Here is a 19,849-nt window from a genome sequence, read left to right on the forward strand (position 1 = left end):
TGTTATGTGCCGTCGAGTCGGCCCCGACTCATAGCGACCCCTCCTTGGGTTTCTGAGGCAGTATCACTACGGAAGTAGGATTGCCCAACCTTCCTTCCGGGACCCAACCATTGGGGAAAAAGAAAAAAAAAAAAGTAAGAGAGGAAGAGAACCAAAAAAGAAAACCTTAAAGAAGAGTGGTGAAGAGGGAAGAAATAAGAAGAAAGGGAAGGGGGGGCAGCACAGAACCAGTGAATGCTCCTGCCATTGAACATGCAGGTGTGGTGGATATGGCTGGGTAGAATGACTGGCTCATATCTGACAGGGAAAAAATAACAAAAGAAAGAAAAGCATAGAGGTAGAGGGAAGAAAAAAAAAAATAGAAAGGGAAAAGAAAATGGCACAGTACTAGTGCAAGCTCCAGTCACAGAAGCCTGAGGTGGCAGCCTCATGGCATTCAATCTGCCTCAGGCCACCAGGGGAGTGGAACAATGGGAGATAGGCTATGGGAGGGAAGTAGGGGTGGTGGGCCAGACAGAACACTAGGTAGAAGAGGGGTAGTGGGGGGAGGCTTGACCAACCACCAGCTGGGTGGGAAGACGGGAGGGTCACACCTCTGGTCAATGAGGTTGTGCAGGTAAAAAGGGTAAGTACACCTCTCTGGTCACCAGGCACCAATGTAGGTGTTAGTGCAGTCCTGGGTGAGCAGAGCCAGTTATCTGGTTCCTGCCTTGATTGGATTATTGCTTGCAATGATTCAAAATTGGCAATTCACCCCTCTGTATGTCTCCTTGTTTGCTGTTTTCATTCAGTATCTTCAAATTGGAATTTGATGCACTTCTTTGTTTTCCTTTGAAGTTCAGGGTTCTAGGATTGTCATTTGTATCAGTCTTACTTGTTTTCTTGGGTCTTTACAGTAGCAGGTTTTGGCTATATCTACCTAGTCTTCCATCTTGGATCATCCCCTTATAAGATCCTTTAAGACTCTCTGATGCTATAAATGATTATTTAACCATTCATCCTATTGGTGTGTTTTTTGAATGCTCACTCTCCTAAACCAAGTTAGTTTCCACAATCTTTGCTATTAAGACTAAAGTGGCAAAGTGGGAGCACTAAAATATTTAGGAATAAAGCATCTAGAATGGTACCAAGAAAACCCCCAAAACTAGGTCCTAAATTTCAAGTCCTCTGCTTTGGGGCAAATATCCTATGACAAATCTTAGGTAATAAAATTAAGGCCTAGAAAAATATCTTTATCCGTAGACACTAAGGGCAAATTTCTCTGGGGGTGGGGGACTGTCATATTTAAACTGGGCTAGATTTATTTCAGTTCATTTGTCATGGGCTCTCAAAGGACTTGGAAGGAGGGAGAGTAGAACTCTTATTATCCAGAAACTGTAATCATGCCCCTTGTCTAGAGTCTTGCCTCACCCTGACAAATCATTAGTAAACTTCATTTATTTCCTTGCTAAATATTTACATTACCAGCTTGGACTTCCTTTGTATAACTGCTGATCTGGAAGGCAGTCTGGATTTCTACACCTTCCATTGTTGTTGTTGTTGTTGTTGTGGTTGTTGGGTGCCATCGATTTAGCTCTGACTCATTGCAACTCTTCGTACAACAGAATGGAACATTGCCCAGTCCTGCACCATCCTCAAAATTCTTGCTGTACTTGAACCCGTCATTGCAGCCACTGTGCCAATCCAACTTGTTGAGGGTCTTACCCTTTTTACTGACCCTCCACCTTACCAGGCATGATATCCTTCTCTAGTGAATGGGTCCTTCTGACCACAAAGTAGGTGAGATGAAATCTGGCCATTTTTGCTTCCAGGGAGTATTCCAGCTACACTTATTCTAGAACAGATTTGTTCATTCTTTTGGCAGTCCATAATATTTTCAGTATTCTTCACCAACACCGTATTTCAAAGGCATCACAGCTCATTAGGTCTTCCTTGCTCATTGTCCAGCTTTCACATATATATGAGGTGATTGAAAATACTGTGGGTTGGGTTAGGCTCACCTTAGTCTTCAAAGTGGCATCTTTGCTCTTCAAAACTTAAAAGAGATCTTCCCTACTGTGCCTTATATAAGCATACTGGATTTTAGGAGTCTTCCCCTATTTCAGGAATTTGATTACTAGCAATGCAGGTAAATAGAAGGGCAATTTTTCTCCTTCATTCTTGATTCCATTCTCACCTATTTTCTTCATGATACTACTCTATTACCTCCATCTCTTTAGCTTCAACATCTTCTCTTTGACTTTTTTACTTGATGAAAAAAATTTGCTTGGGTCTCCTTGATCCTAACAAACAGACACACACACACACACACAACTCAGACACACAGACATGCACACATACACACACAGAAACACAAAGACATAGTTGGACTGACACACCTACACATATGGACACACACAAACACACTTGCCTTCCCTTTAACTGACCGCCCCATTTCTCTTCTTTCATTTCCAACCTACTGAAAGAATGGTTATCACACAATCCCTTACATATTTTCCACCTTCAGTGCACTTCTGGGTGATTTCTGTCCCCACCACTTCCCTGAAACTAGTCCTGCTACGGCTACTACTAACCTCTTAGTTGCCTAATCCATGGCTGGTTTTCAGAACTTATTCCCTATGGTCTGTTGGAGATACTTAAATTTATGGATTCTCTCTCTTCCTTGAAACTCTCTCAGGCCACTTAGCCATCTGATTCTCATTGTCACTTTAGTAATCACTTTAGCTGGATTTGAGTATATAGACATCTGTAAATGATTGAGCAGATGCTTAATATGTTTTGAACATCTACTGTAGACCAGTCTCTGTACTAGGGTTGGGGAAAATGGTGAGTAAAATCCATCTGTTTTGGAGGACAGTTACGTACATCTAGTGATCAATCACACAAGGACACAGTTGCAGTCTCTATATGAGCCATCCAGGAATGCTATGGGGATATTGACTAGCAACTTCATCTAGTTTGGAGTGTTCCCAAGCCTCCCCTGACAAAGATACTAAACTGAATATCAAAGAAGGAGTAAATGTTAATTAGGAGAATGGGGTGGAAGAACATTGTAGTAGGTAAAAGACAACATGTGGTAGGAGAGAGACTCAGCTTTGAATGCTGACTTTGACATTTACTAACAGTGTGATAGCATAGTGCCTAAGGCACTTGACTGCTAACCAAAAGTCAGGTCAAACCCACCAGCCACTCCTCGGAAGGAAGGTTGGATAATGTACTTCCGTAGTGATACTGCCTTGGAAATCCAAGGAGGGGTCATTATGAGTCAGGTCTGAGTTGATGGCACATAACAACAACAAACAACAACAGTGTGATGTTAAAAAAAAAAAAAAGAAATGCTTCATTTTTTTGGGCTTTAGTTATCTATTCTATTGAAAACAGATACAAATTAATACTAAGCAATCAGAATTATATGCACCACTATATGGATCACAAGGGTGATAGGACTGGGTAAAGTTTCATTCTTTTATGTCTAAGGTCACCCTGAGTCAGACCCAACTCAATAGCAACACTACAAAATGTACCTAGCATATAGTAAATACTCAGTAGAAGCTGCCCACCTCCACCTGTTCCAGTCATGGGACTTTTAAAGTAGTACTGTCCTTAGTTGCTTATAGAAATAGTCCTCACATTATATCTCTATGGGACTTGTACCCAGGTCCTGTCATTCTAGCAGAGGGTGGGTAGGCTGACTTGGTGGTGATTGGCCTGTGGTGTGTATGATTTGGATTTGGGGAATTGCCTGGTCACAGAACCTCTTCTCTGCAACTTGGGAATGGCCACATGCTATCCCCTATTGAGGAGGCAAGGGATGGACCTACTGGGAAGGACAGCTCTCTTTTTAGGTCCAGTGCACTGAGTTCACTTTGTTAAGTGAAGGCTGTACTGAGCACAATGTGCAAAAACACTCTTCCTCATGCAGTGATTGGATATGAATGCTGGTTTATTATGGAGACAAAATGCACAGCAGTTGCTTGATGAAAGGCACCAAGCATCTGAAAGAGTTCACCACCAACCACATGCTACAAGGGCAGCCGCCTGCTGCTGCCACCCTGTTATTAATGTGCATCGTGGAGGATTTGTGCCTTGCCCATTTGTGGGATTTGGCAGCCATCCACTGCCTAATGTGAAAAAGGCCTATAGAAAGATCAGCCCCTTTGAAGCGGTCAGGCGGGTGGTGGCTGCTGCGTGTGGCTGGGGTGTGCCCTCCAGATGCTGGACGCCTTCACTTTCAGAGAGTTTCCTCGCAGGCACTTGTGACTATACACCCCCAACTAGGTCCTCTCTGGAGGCAGCATGGTTGAGACAGGCAGATATTGCTTGTCATTATTGCATTACAATAATGAAATAAGGTATTTCTGGCCCAGGAAATGGAGCCTATAGGAATGAATGCCACCCTAGAATGATAGAGAAGAGGAAACAAAGTCCTGGTGATACATATATTTCTATTTCAGCAATTTAGCTGATACAAAGATAGGGGCCCATGATTTCTGTTCTTGGTTCTCTTGCCTTCATTTTCTTGTTGGATGAATTTCTCTCTTCTCTTTAGAGATTGTGGTGGTGGGAGTGGAAGGGCAGACCACTAACATTTGTCAAATGCCTACATATGCCAGGTACTGTACTAGATGCATTACATATATTTTCTTATTTCCTTTTTTTTAAAAATTATTATTGTAGAAAATATATATGCAACAAAACTGTTCCCATTATAACATTTTTTTTCCATATACAATTCAGTGACATTAATTACATTCATCATGTTCAACCATCACCATTTTTCATTTACACTTTTTTCACCACTCTTAACAGAAGCTCAGTGTCCCCTAAGGATTGAGTCCCCCTCTCCCTTTCTCCCTACCTATCCTTGGTAACCACTAATAAACACTTACCTCTACACACTTGCCTATCCTAGATTTTTCATGTAAGTGAGATTGTGCAATAGTTGTCCTTTTGAGATTGATTCACCTCATTCAGCATGATATTTTCAAGGTTCATCTATGTTGTAATGAGACTCCTCTGAGAGACAGAGATTGTACACAGAAAACAAGGCATGGAAAGGTGAGATAATTTGCCCAAGATCACCCAGGTATGGTCCCTCCAACGTGTTCTTTGGCTTTTCGTGGTGCCTCTTCTAGCTGCCTAAGAGTTTCTACGGAGGGAGCACAAATGTAGGCAATTTTTCCTTCTCCTAGGGCTAGGGCTAGGGCCGGGGTGAGACAAGCAAGGTGCCCTTGGAGCAAAATTTAGGGAGACACTCACTCTGAAGAGTTGACTCTGCATGAGAGTGAGTGCCTCCTTAGATTTTGTGCCTTGACTACCTTCTCGCCTCACTAAACCTAAATTGTGTTTTTTCTTCATTCTCCATACAGTTTAGCCAGTGAATTGCACATGGCAGACTCTCGATAAGAATTTTTTGAGTTAAATAAACAATTTCCAAGATGGTGGGCATTATTTATGTCAGAGGATACAAATATCAGAGGGGCTCACACAGGGGAGAGATAGTGAGATTTTTCTGGGTAAAGAGCCCTTTTTCATTTTTGGAAGTGTGAATGTCACCTAGTTTTAGGGCTAGTTGGGCAAGTCCTTATTTAGAAACGCCCCCCCCAAAAAAAAAAAAAAAACCTTACTGCCCTTGAGTTGATTTTGACTCATAGCAGCCCCTCCTTGGCTTTCTGAGGTGGTATTTCTATGGAAGTAGATTGTCCAGCCTTCCTTCTGAGGAGGGTGGGTTTGAACTGCTAGCCTTCTGGTTAGTAGTCAAATGCCTTAGGCACTATGCCACTAGAGCTCCCTTATTTAGACCCAGAATCGTAGAATACTAGCAATGATGAAGATCCTATCATTTTGCAATTTAGGAGGTGGACTTACCCCCCAGAATGGCTGGATATTGGTGATACATCAGCACATTTCACCTTAGTTGTTACCACCTCAGACTTGGTAGAGGATATTTTACAGGAAGGGTGCTGATTATTTTTAAAAACAATGTATTTGAAGCTATCCCTGGGTGGTGCAAACAGTTAACAGTGTTGGCTGTTAACCAAAATGGTAGAAGTTGGAGTCCACCCAAAGTGTCTTGGAAGAAAGGGCTAGAGATCCATTTCCAAAAACTCCCTCTGGGACAGAGGTTTACCCTGATCCTCTTGGGATTGCCCTGTCAGAGTCGACTCAGCAGCACCTGGTTTAGAATTGCTGCACAGGCAAAAAGAGATTTTACAAAAAAGGCACAAGAAGTAAAGGTTTTTCTCCACTGATTCACCACAATGCCCTGCTTTCTGCTAGGAGTGAGCCTCAGATATGATTACCCTTCGTGGCAGGAACCAGGGGCAGGCTTTTCTAATCAAACAGGGATTGAGTCCGCTGGTCTTAAACTGTTTTACAGTGAGCATGACATTAACTAATTGAACACTAGGTTAGAGAAAAGTGATTGATTTTCTGACAAACAACCATTTTTATATTCTCCCATATCAGCCTGCCTCCAAAAAAAGTGAAGTGTAGTCTGATTCAGAAGCAAATTCTGGAATAAGAATCATTATGTTACTTGGCACTCTAATGGTTGGCCACTAGAGGGGGATAGTGACCAGGCTTCCCCTCTCCCTGCCTAGCTTGTGCTGAAGTCTTTCAGCCCAGATCCAGCCCAAACAAAAAATGAGGAGCCATCCCTGCAAGACTGACAACTCAGCAAATGTCGCTTAATCATAGTCATTTTTTCCCTCCATGGAGGCCATGTTTCATACTCCAGCAAAGATATCTCATCTTTCCCAAGAGGCTTATTTCTTAACATGTTACTGATTCTATAATCTCTGGCATTTGACTCCTCTAAAGTCATAGGCCCCAGGTGGGGAGATGGTTTTGCAGAATAGTGCACACACCTTTCCCAGCCCAGAGGCCCAAGAAAACTTAGCTATGGGCATGGGATCATAGCTCTGGTGGTGTAGTGCCTAAGGCATTTGACTGCTAACCAGAAGGTTGACGGTTCAAACCAATGAGCCACTCTGCAGACAGGGCAATCTACTGTAAAGATATACTGCCTTGGAAACGCAAAGGGGGTCACTATGAGCCAGAATTGACTCAATGGAAGTGAGGGTTTTTTTTTTTGGTGTGGTCTGATCTATGGCTTTATCACAGGAGGAAATAATTTAGATTCCATATTTAGATGCATGATAGTCATTTGGCCGCTGCTATAAGCTTAACACAGTGGGTGCAAACAGATTCAAACATAGCAGTGTTTGTGAGGATAGCACAGGAGCAGGCAGTGCTTCATTTTGTCGTACATAGGGTCTCTATGAGTTGGAACTGTCTCAATGACACCTATAACAACATAAATATGGTTCTGCTGAAGCAAGTAAGAGGAATTTCTTTTAAAATTAGCATCCATGGAAAATTATAAGCATTGTTATTGTTCAACGGGGGTCTGCAGATCCCTACATTATTTTAAAAATCCGATCTATAGCTTTAGAAGTGTGTTCGAGGCTAATGGCCATTTATGGAGCTCTGACGTCATGCTAGCTTCTATCGTGCAGGTAATGGCATTTGCCCCCTGGGGAAACTTATGAGGATTGAAAAACCAATATTGGTCGTAATGAGAGAGAGTCTAAATTAGGTTAAAAAAGAAAAAGTAAATTATTTCCCTAGGTTTTAAGTAGGCAATGTGTACTAGATAGGAACAAAGTACAGGTGATCAAACAAGGTCACTGCGAATAATTATCAAAATGGTTTGGTGGATTTTTTCTGTTACTTTTGTAGCTGAATTTTCATTCTTGTCAAGGTAGGGAGAGAGGAGGATAGAGGGAAAGAAAGATCGTGAAGGCAAGAAGATGGGAACTCCAGCTGAGCAGGCAGTGGTTTCATGGAGAGCAAGCATATAACGGGTTCTGTGTGGCTGCAATGTCAGGACTAAGAGTAAGAGTTGGCGATTGGCACAATTTGGATTCCCAGAAGAAAGACATTTCTTAGCCCCCAGACCTACCAGGCTGGAAATATGCTCTTGTCCTCACTGGGCAATGATGTTTAAATTAAATTAATTAATTTTATTTTATTTTAATAATAGGAGGTTGGACCACATGATTCTGCAAAATTTAAGCTCTGATGATTTGGAAAGTCTTGTGCCTTTATGTGGGCTCCTCCCTTGGCTTGAAATTTCCTTTTCCTTCTTTTATAACCAGGCAAAATTCCACAGATCCTTTAAGACCCAGCTTACATGTCTCCTGCTTCATGAAGCCTTCTGGCCACGCTGGCTACACTCCCATAGAATTAGTTTTCAGAAACCCAGTGTCCAGGTTTCCCACCCTGATGTCATTGGGAATGTGGTGTTTGGGATCTGCACTATTTCCCTTTCTAGGTGGGACCCATCCTGATTATTCTCTGTGCTTTGATCAGTGCCTAAAACAACAGGTGCGCAATAGATTCCTTCATCCAGCACAGGAGTGGGCTAATTGTCTAACTAGCATATATGTGTGTGGGTGGGGTTAGAGGCTGGACAGGGAATAAGTCCAGCATCTCCAACTGGGAAACAGCCTGGATGCCCATTGCCACTGTTTTCCTGCCCCAGTCTCCCTAGATCAAGTACATAAAATTGGCATGTGATCCAGAAATGCCAGGAATTTCTGTGCTATCCTGGCAGTTGTGGCATCCACATTGTGTTGTTGTCAGCTGTCACTGGGTCAGGCCCTGACTCATGGCAACTTCATGCACAACAGTCCTGCACCATCCACATGATTGGTTGCAGATCTGATCATTGTGATCCACAAGATTTTCGTTGGATGATTTTTCAGAAGTAGATTGTTGGACCTTTCTTCCTGAAAGCTCTGCTGAAACCTGTTCAGCATCATACCAACACACCAGCCACACAAATGGGTGGTAACCGTTCATGAGATGCATTGGCTGACAATCAAACTTATGCTACTGTAACACAAATATCACTAGTGAGTGGCTTTAAACAACAGAAATTTATTTTCTCACAGTTCTAGGGGCCAAAAACTCAAATCAGGGTCTTAGCTGTGTTGATACATTTGTAGATAGTCTCAGATGTTCTTCGGTTCCTTGGCTTATAGATGATCCTTACATGGTATCTGTCTTCCCCAGTGTGTGTTTATCTCTGTGTCTAATCGGCTTTTTTTTTATACCTCAGAAGTCATTAAATTTAGGGAACACTCTACACTGAGAAGATGTCATTAATGTAGCAAAGACACTCCTTTTTCTAAGCAGAATCATATCCAGGGGTATAAGTCACTCAACTCAACTGCTATCAAGTCAGATCCAACCATAGAGGCTCCTCCTTGGGTTTCCGAGGCAGTATCGCTATGGAAGTAGATTATCTTCTTTCCAAGGAGTGGCTGGTGGGTTTGAAGCACCAGCCTTCTGGTTAACAGTCCAAATGCCTTAGTCACTATGCCACCAGAGCTCCTATCCACAGGTAAAGGAGGTAGGATTCCAACATATATTTTGAGGATACACAATGTAATCCATATGGCCACAATGTGATTTTCTAGTCATCTTCTTCCTGCTTCCCAGTCTGCCCCAATTCCATCTTTCCTCTCAGGAAAGCTGACCTCCAGCTAGAAAATAGCCTGGCTAAAGACCCATCCTGGTGGCAGTAGGGAAAATAAGAGCTCTGAATATCTGGCCCCCAGATGAGGCTGGCAGCTGCTATTCCTGCCTTGTTCCCTCTTCTTTCAGAAACAGAGTGGACAAGTTCCCAATGGTTAATGCAGCTGTACTTACAAACTGGGCTTGGGTAGCAAAGACATGTGCACTGTCCTCTCCTCATGACATGGTGGTCCTTGTGCCAGAGAAAGCAGAGGGAAGCCACTTGGATATGCTGTTGCTAGGAAGCATAGAGATGTTTAATGTTGATTTTAGCAGTGTTGGAGACCTGCCGTTTTAATAACATGGAGAATATAGGTGTTCTTGCAATATTGAATGTGTGCTTCTGTGAAAATCTGTCATTAAAACAGAATTCTTTCATCAAAATTTTTTTTTTCTTCCCCCAGCAGTCATTACATTCAAAAACTTTCCATGAGAGTTAGGAAAAGAGTTCAAGGAGAAGTTAAAAATGAAAGTGGTAGCAGAAGCTTCTTGTAGGAGTTTCTTAGTTGAGATTCCTGTGGCCAGCAGCTCCCAGAGCTGTGGCCATGTTGGGTAGTGGCCAGGGAATAAGAGCAAGGATAGAATTCATACTCTTCAGATATGAATTGCCCAACTCTCTGACCTTCTGGAGCTGGTTAAAATTATCAGGCTATTCTCATCCACTCTTTGGATGATTCACCAAATATTTACTAAGCATCATGATTAAGGCACTGTGCTGGGAGCTGGATGAGTAACCACCATCTTTGTACCGCATCAGGAAAGAAGTAATTATGATTCAGAAAATCTGTGCAATAAAAATGGAATCCCTGGGTGGCACAAATGGTTAACACATCTGAATGTCAGCTGAAAGGTTGGTAATTCAAACCCACCCAAAGGCACCTTAGAAGAAAGGCCTGGCCATCTACTTCTGAAAGTTCACAGCCATTGAAAACATTATGAAGCACCATTCAATAGCACATAGGGTCACCATGAGTTGGAATTGGTTCCACAGCCACTGTATTTTGGTGCAATAATAAAGGTTTGAAAGGGATATAGATCCAAGAGGGAGTGGCTAACTTTTCTTGAGCCAATCAGGAAGCACTACTGATGAATTGGAACTGAATCTTGAAGAGACAAGAGTCAGATTTTTCCAGTGTGAGAGGCAAGGGAGAACATTTAAGGCCCGAATAGAAAGGTAAAAAGAAGCTCTAGGGTTGATGAGACTTATCTGTGCCTGGGTCAAAGAATGAGTAGGGAAGAAAGAGGGATAAATTTAGAGAAGTAAGCTGAAGTCTAGGTTGAATTTGGCACAAGGAAATTTGAACTTTCTCTGTAGGTCAGAAAGTAGGAGTGGATTTTTATCCTAATATTATTACACTATATAAAACTCTGGGGGGAGTTCTGGTGGCATAGTGCCTAAGGCATCTGACTACTAACAAGAAGGCTGGCAGTTCAAACCCACCAGCCACTCCTTGGAAGGAAGGTTGGCAATCTACTTCTGTAATGATGTTGTTGTTGTTGTTGTTATGCGCTGCTGAGTTGGAACCGTAGTGATACTGTCTCAGAAACCCAAGGAGGGGTCGCTGTGAGTAGGATCTGACTTGATGGCTGTGAGTTTTTTTTTTTTTTTTTTTAATAACTCTGGGAGGACAGGAATGGTGTCCCAGTGTAGATGGAGGTATACTCCTACAGTGATGCCCAATAGAATTTTCAGCAATGATGGAAATGTTCTACATTAGCATTATCCTGTATAGTAGTCATTAACCTTATGTGGCTGCCACTGAACACTTAGAATGTGTCTAGTGTGACTGAGGAACTTACTTTCTAATTGTATTTAATTGTAACTAATTTAAATTTTCATTTAAATAGTCACATATAGCTAGTGGCTACTGTTTGGTGGAGTGGGTGGGATAGGTAATGAAGGTTCCACTGCAGGTGAACTGTGATGTCTTAGATTTCATGGAGATAATAGACCTAAGGTAGATTCTAATACCAGTACTGCACTAGGTGCTGTGAGGCAAAGGTTCAAACATTGGCCATGACTTCAAAGGGTTTTACTGAAACACAAAATGCATACATAAAACAATTAGAGAACCAAGGCCATTGATGTGTGACAAAGTGTTGTTCAGCATGGCTGTCCACCATGGCACCAGCTTGTAAGAACCTACAGTAACTGTTGGCAGGATTCTTGCTGAGTATCTGCATTGAGCAGCTTTTAAGCCCTGCCTGTACCTCTTGGCTGCCAGGAAATGTGCCAGGACCAGGGTGGATAAATCAGGAAACCATTTATAGATATATTAATTAAAAGCTCCTCTGAAAGTAACTTCAAAAGCTACACTTTGAAGTTGCACAGGGCCAATCCATGTCTTGTTTTGTTAATTCCCCGAAGGTAGAAACCCAAAGGATAGGCAGGAGCTCTTTACCTGTAGAGCTTTCCTAGAAAAGATCAGTATAATGTCACATGTGTTTTCCCATTGCAGCAGCAGATGGCTCTGTTTCCTGACCACCAACTCAACATCAAACAGAACATCACTCCTGCAGAGTAGTGCCAGGAAAGCAGAGACACCAAAGCCATAAATCCCAGTAACTACTCCAAGTGATAAAATTATGCTACTAATTTTATAAAATGGATATAAATGTACATTATTATACATACTGATTAAGGAAAGGACAACAGTCTTCTGTAAACATAAAAACTCAATCCCACTGTGTCATAAATTAGATTTTCCTCATACTGAATTAATAAGTGTGATAAACACTGATCACACATTCGAATAGCAATACTTTTGCTCCTCTTTCTCAAGAGTGCATTTGAGGATGTTTTGATTAATGTCTTAATAAATTCCTTTGTAACAAGCAGAAGCATGCATAATTATTCCATTATCCATTCTATCCTCCTGGATGTCAAGTTCACAGTATCAGTAGACCAGTGAAGTGGAAATGTGAGGACACACATAGTGAATCAAATCAAAGTCTGTATCAAAAATCTCCAATACACAGATTGGAAATGATTTATCTGGGGAAATATTTAATGACTAACCAACACATGCTGTAATCTTCACCCATTCTTTATTTTCTCACTGCATTTTCTAAATTCTTGTTTTCCTATTTATATGTCTCATGCTATTCTTTTTGCTGTGTTAAAGGTTTTAAAAGTAATCACTTTTTAGAAAACGTTATGTGTTCATTGTAGAAAACACAGCTAAGAAGGAAACGGAAAAACCACAGTTTCACCAGCCAGAGATGACAACTGTGAACATCTGGTCATAACTGTGCTCAATTATTTTTGCTTTCTGTGTGTCATCACACAGTATTGAAACACAGTTTTGCTAACTTATTTTGTCTACTTAATCCATCCTGAATGTTTCTCCATTTTAAAAAATATATTGCCAAAATATTACTGTCATGGCTGTAGAGCATTTCATTGTACAAGTCACCTAAGTTTATTTAAGTAGGCCCTTATTTTGAGTAATTTAAGTTATTTTACATTTTTCTTTTTTAGCATTTTAAATAGCATTGTGATGAAAATCCTTGTAGTTGAAGGCTTTGTCCGCATGCATTATTATTTCCTTGGGTGAAAAATTTTCTGTCAAAGAGATAAGAACCATTTTTAAGGTTATCTATCAATATTGCCAAATTGCTCTCCAGAAAGATTATTTAATATAATTACTAAAAATACGGGTTTTGAAGTTAGAACTGAGTTGTAGTCCTAGTGTGGCAGTTCTGAATCTGTTACCAGTTATGTGACCTTGGGCAAGTGACTTAACATCTGTAAGTCTCAGTTTCTCTGCCTGTTAAATGGGGTTATAATACTTACCTCATATACTATTGCTGTGTGTAGTAAGACACAATTTTTGTAAAATGTTTACCATAACAATACACTCAACATGAGAACCTAACAAAGGTCAGCGTATTATTGTTTTTATATTTCTGCCAACAGAGTATGGGAATATCTATTTCTCTGCTCAGTCACAAATATTGGGCGCTATTTTGTTAAAATCTGGTGGCTTAGTCCCTAAGGCATTTGACTGCTAACCAGAAGACTGGCAGTCTAAACCCACTCAAGTCCAGCTACTCCTTGGAAGGAAGGTCGGGCAATCTACTTCCATAATGATACTGCCTCAGAAACCCAAGGAGGGGTCGCTATGAGTCGGATCTGACTTGACAGCAATGCGTTGCATTTTGTTTTTATTTTGTTAAAAAATCATCAGCTTGATAATGAAAATAGACATCTTACATTTTTAACTTTTATGATAAACCATATCTCTCACAGATTTAAACATATGTAAAATATTTCAGGTAAATGACTGGCTTTATTTCCCTCAACTGTTGCTCCTCATGTCAAGTAATAAAATAAGCTAAAATCTTCTTTTGTTATAAAAAGGTGGTATATTATTGATTGTGTTTGTGGGGCTGGAGGTCTGTTGGTGGGGTGTACATGTGTGCAGTGTATATGTACACAGTGTATGTGTACGTAGTGACTATTAAATGAAAGTTTAAACCATTTTCCCTCAACAGTCTCTGTGAGTTGGAGTAAAGCAAACAAACAAGACAATTGCCATTGAGTGGATTCTGACTTACAGTGACCTCATGTGTGTCAGAGTAGAATTGTGCTCTATGGGTTTTATTAATTTTTTAATATACCTTTATTATGATAAATACATAGTTAACAAGATATTTGTCATTTCAACATCCAGAAGTATAGTTCAGTGATATTAAATATGTCTATCGTGTTCAACCATCACCATGAACTTTTCCTGAATTTTTCCATCACCCCTCCATAGAGTTCTAAATGGCTGATTTTTCAAAAGTAGATCAACAAGCCTTTCTCCCTTGTCACCTCTGGGTGGACTCAAGCCTCCAACCTTAGCTATCCATAATTTATTTTAAATTGTGTGAATAGCTTCATAGGACAATCAGTAGAAATCAAACCCAAATTAAACAAACTCATCACCACTGAGTTGATTCCAAGTCATGGTGACCCCATATGGTCTCCAAAACTGTGAATCTTTACAGAAGGCGGACTGCTTCATGTTTCTCCCAAGGAGTGGCTGCTGGGTTTGGACCACCAACCTTTTGGTTAGGCCCAATTCCTTAACAACAACACTGCCAGAGCTCTTTCAGTAGAACTCAAGAGAAAAGAAATAAATAATTCACTAACAATCTCTTTACTCCAACAAATTAAAATTTATTTCTTTACTGTCCAGACAATTTTACAGAATTATACTACATGTTCTTTCTAATCAGAGGATGCATTTTCTAATATTGAGATCAACCTTTTCCTTTATAAGTACCACATTTTAGCAGTCCCAGTCGATCCCATCCATCCATGTCACGTCAATGAAAACTGTTAACACAGGAAAGAGACACCATAGTCCATGGCCTTAGAAACCTAGGAAAGAGAGTAAGGACAAAAGTCTCTTGCAGGAGCAAGTGAAGTAGGAATGGGGTTAGAGGTTAGAACCCGGGGCAGCCAACCAGGTTGCTATGAAATCTGAGCATAAATGTGGCAGGTGTAGGTTAGTCTGGAATGAAAATTTAAACAAAGGAAATATTGAGCTAGGGTTTGCACTCAGACCGTTTAAAGTGTGTTTTAACAATAAGCTCTATTTGACTTTTCTTTGGAAATCCAGGCACCCCCAATACACAGTCACTGCACTGAGTGTCTAGTGCCTGGATAAGTTTGCCAGTAAGCATGAGTTCACAGAATATCTGTAATGAAAGTGGAAGAAGATATTAAGACATACTACCTTAAGTATCACGCATCACACAATATCTCAGTTGATGAAATGGAAGAGGCCCCTTAAGTTGCAGACCTGTTCTTCTTTTGTTCTTGTTACTTCATGTTTTTCAAAGGCCATCCTCTAGAGTGTTGGGCTGTAGTAACTTTGTGGGTATACCCTGTTATTGATCCTTTAATATGGTTTTTGCTGTTTCATGGTGACTGTCTGCAAGTGAGGCTAAATCATATCCCACTCCAAGAGAAAATATTGGCATAGTAACATTGGATAACCATGTCCCCATCACATCTCAAGATGTGTTTTTTGTAATCTTGATTTATTTTTCTGTTTTCTGCCTGGAATTAGATTCTGTAAGGAAAGGGATTTGCTGAACAAGACTAGGAAAACTTTAAGGGCAGTTTATTTCACTAATCTTGGTGGCCTCTTACCCAAAGGGGATTTTTTTGGTAGTTTGTTTAAAAATTATCAACTTGATAGTAAAAAAAGGCATCTTATAGTTGTAACTTTTGTTATAAAATACATCTCTCCAGCCTTTAAAATATGTAAAATATGTCAAGTAAAGGATTGAATAGAAGTTGTTAGGCAGTGAACTTACTGGAAGATGACAAGGACCATGTTATGGTAATTGAAAGGGCAGTAGTCTCAGAGTTAGGAGATGTATTTTAAACCTTTCCTTTGTTACATATTAGGGTGACTCTGAGGGGCTTTTGTGGGCCAGTGGTAGAATTCTCACTTGGAAACCCAATGAGCGTCACTATGATTAGGAATTGACTTGATGGCAGTGGGTTTGCATTTGGTTTTGGCTTATGCAGGAGACCCAGATTAGATTCCCTGCCAGTGCACCCCATGTGCAGCCACCACCCACTTGACAGTAGAAGCTATAATGATGAACAGGTTTTAGCAGCACTTCCAGACTAAGACAGACTAGGAGGAAAGGCCTGGTGACCTACTTCTGAAAACCACACAATGAAACCCTTGTGGATCACAACAGTCTTATCTGCAGCTCATCATGGGGATGATCAAGACTGGGAAGAGTTTCTTTCCATTGTGCATGGAGTCACCATGAGTCAGGGGCCAACTTGACAGCAGTGAACAGCAACAGTGTGACTTTGGATCAGTCTGTTAATTTCTAAAATGGCTCCTTCACTTATAAAACAGGGATTGTACTGTGCCTTTTTTGCCATTCAATAATAGACTGCATGTGAAAACACTTTGTAAACTGTAATGTTAGCGACCAATGGAAAGACATCATTAGGTCTTGGAGATCTGTGTGTTTGAAAATATGATAGTTTTTATTTAAATACATTTCAGTTCTTTTTACATCTTGGTCAGTCATTTCTATATTCAAACTTAAACTGCAGAGACTCCAGCTAAATCCAATCTTCTTATTCTTTTCAGTCTAATTAGTGTCTTGAAATGTTTGCTTTATTTGAAATTTTCCACTCCATATTCTAAAGAATAGAAGTTCAGTGTTCCTCAAAAGATGAAGATGCCAGGTATTTAAAAAGTGAATCTTATGTATAGCCTTCAAAAAGCAAAAGGATCTTATGTTTTCATCAAGTTGTTCACCACTTTGGTTATATTGTGGTAGAACCTGTTATTCTTACATCAATGCTATTGATAAAGTGGAGACACCTTGAATGGTGGCTATATTGTAAAAGCTGCCACTCCAGTAGGGTAACCACCAGCCACTGGTGGCTATTTACACTTAAGTTAACCAAAATCTAATAAAATTAAAAATTCAGTTTCTCAGTTTCACTAACCATATTCCAAGTGCTCAACAACCAGATTATAGACAGTGGCTACTGCTTTGGACAGTAGAGATTATGGAACACTTCCATCACAGCCAAAAGTTCTTTTGGAGAATGCTGCTCTAGAATCAAAGGAGCCTAATATCACATTGTTCAGAGGTGTCCAGCATTTAGGTTTCACCCAGAAGTTTTAGACCATTTTAAGTCTCCAACATGAACTAGTAACCCTTCTCCATACCTTTAACCTTTAACAGCCCATCACTCATCTACGCCCTTCCTCAAGTCACACTTAGGAGGCTTGATGACCTGATATATTTTTAATGTTCATTTCTCTCCATTGGGTCCCATAGGTCCTGCGTAACAGACATGTGTGAATGTCCCGTCCACAAAAACTGTTACTGCGAGTCCTTCCTGGCCTACACACGGGCCTGCCAGAGAGAGGGCATCAAAGTCCATTGGGAGCCTCAGCAGAACTGTGCAGGTGAGAGGGTCCAATGGATCCATCCATCAGAGTGACACTGTATTGCAAGGATGGCAATGGAGCAGACTTGCTGGTGTGGATGGTCACATCTCTCCTTGGCCAAAGGGATCCATCGGAGACCCAAGTGAATTCCAACTTGATAAAACATAGGTGCTTCCCACTGCTCAGGGTAGAAATTGCTTTGTGACAAGCACATTTTAACAATTTGAGGATTTCTATTGTTTCAAAGTCCTCCCAACCTCAAGCGACCATCTGCATGTACTTAGTACATGGACACTCACAGCTGTAGCTTAGGTTAAGTGTGAAGCACAGAAGACTCCAGACAGTTACACAGTTATAGTCATTTAAGGCCTTTAGGAAAAAAAGAAAAAGATAGATAAACATATAGATAGATAGATAGATAGATAGATTGGCGGAAGATATCTGAGTAGCCTCAAGGACACTCTGGACCTGAAAGACTGAAAAGGTGCGACATTCCCCTTGTTACTCTTACACCCCACACCCTCTTGGTGAATGGAGGTTTGGCCATCCCCCACTCCCACCTACCTTCTGGGCCCACAGGAACTCCATCCCACTTTGTGTGCTTGGACGGAACCTGGGTGCCCTGCCCTGCCCTGCCTTGCCCTCCCTCAATTATTTTTTTCTCTTTCTTTTTTCTGGTTTTTAGTTTGCTAAAACTGTTTTAAAACTACTACTATTATTAATACCTTCGACGTTTTTCAGCTTTTTTCTTTTCCCTGTTCCTGGTTGCAAAATTTTTTTCTTCTTTTTTCTCGTGATTAACCCCGTTCCTTGTTTTCTCTTTGCATTTTTCCCATTTTTTCTTCATTATTCTCCTTCTCTGCCTTTTTCTCTTATTGCCCTATCCCCAGATATTTCAGGTTTTCTTGTTTTTCTTCTTTTTTTTTTTCCCCAGCTGACCTTCTTGTTTGTCTGGAGGGCACAACCATTTTGATTGTTTACACGTGGCAGCCATTTTGGATATTTAAAGTGACCGAGTGCACAGCCATTTTGAATGTTTACAAGCAGTGGCCATTTTGGATATTTAAAGTGACCAAGTGCACAGCCATTTTGAATGTTTACAAGTGGCAACCATTTTAGATTTTAAGTGATAGCATTCTCATTCAGATTGCAGGGACCTAAGAACAGGCAACGAAGCAGGAAGCAGGGAGAGGACAGAAAAGGCAAAGGGGATGAGAACAGAATGAGGAGTCAGCCTCAGGGACCCAGGTGAAGACAGGGAACCCAGGCCACGCCCCATAAGGAGTGAGTTGGGAAGGCAGGGAGAGGACAGAAAAGGCAAAGGGGATAGGAACAGATCGAGGAGTCAACCACAGGGAGCCAGGTGAGGAGAGGGAACCCAGGCCACCCCTCACAAGCAGCAAGGCAGGAAGCAGGGAGAGGACAGAAAAGGCAAAGGGGACTGGAACAGATCGAGGAGTTAGCCGGAGGGATCCAGGTAAGGGTGGTTGGAGGGATTTCCAACAGCTAAGGGAGACAAACTTGTCTGTTGGTTTGTCCTACTGTGGTGACATATTGCTGTGAGTCTTGAGGCTGTGCCACTGGTGTTTCAAATCCAGTGGGGTACACCTGTTGCACAGGTATCAGCCAGCTTGCAGACTGAGACAGACTAGGAAGAAAGAGACCATCCACTTTTCAAAGAATTGGCCAGGGAAAACCTTATGAATAGCAGAGAAACACTGTCTGATACATTACTGCTCAAATTTATGAATAGTCCAGAAACATTGTCCAATACAGAGGAAGAAGATGAGTCAGTTCACTTAGAAAGCTCTCAAAGTAGGACTGGGAACAAGCTGCATTATCAGAGCAAAATCAGCCTTACTCATATGGATAAGGTAAAGCTTTCAAGACCTCCATTTGCTGACGTGGCACCACTCAAATTGAGGAGAAACAGCTGCAAACATCCATTAATAATCGAAACATGGAATGTACAAAGTATGAATCTAGGAAAATTGGAAGTTGTCAAAAATGAAATGGAACGCATACAGATTGATATCCTAGGCATTACTGAGCTGAAATGGATTGGTTTTGGCCGTTTTGAATCAAACAACCATATGATCTATTGTGCCGGGAATAACAGTTTAAAGAGGAATGGTGTGGCATTCATCATCATAAAGGATGTTTCAAGATCTGTCCTGAAGCACAATGCTGTCAGTGATAGGACAATATATATATGCCTACGAGGAAGACCTGTTAATACGACTATTATTCAAATTTATGCCCCAACCACCAAAGCCAAAGATGAGGAAATTGAAGATTTTTATCAACTTCTGCAGTCTGAAATTGACCAA

The 19,849-nt window shown here is 41.0% G+C and overlaps 1 protein-coding gene across 1 annotated transcript in view; it reads left to right on the forward strand.

The window, feature by feature from the left end:
* The window catches only part of BMPER (BMP binding endothelial regulator), a 437,547-nt gene that overhangs the window by 404,213 nt on the left and 13,485 nt on the right, over positions 1 to 19,849 (forward strand). The window contains exon 14 of the mRNA XM_007953989.2: positions 17,407 to 17,537. Coding sequence (XP_007952180.1) covers positions 17,407 to 17,537 — 131 coding nt within the window. The remainder of the gene's footprint in view (positions 1 to 17,406; positions 17,538 to 19,849) is intronic.

Source organism: Orycteropus afer, unplaced genomic scaffold, assembly GCF_000298275.1.
Source record: "Orycteropus afer afer isolate SDZICR_OR568_19922 unplaced genomic scaffold, OryAfe1.0 scaffold00422, whole genome shotgun sequence".
NCBI lineage: Eukaryota > Metazoa > Chordata > Mammalia > Tubulidentata > Orycteropodidae > Orycteropus > Orycteropus afer.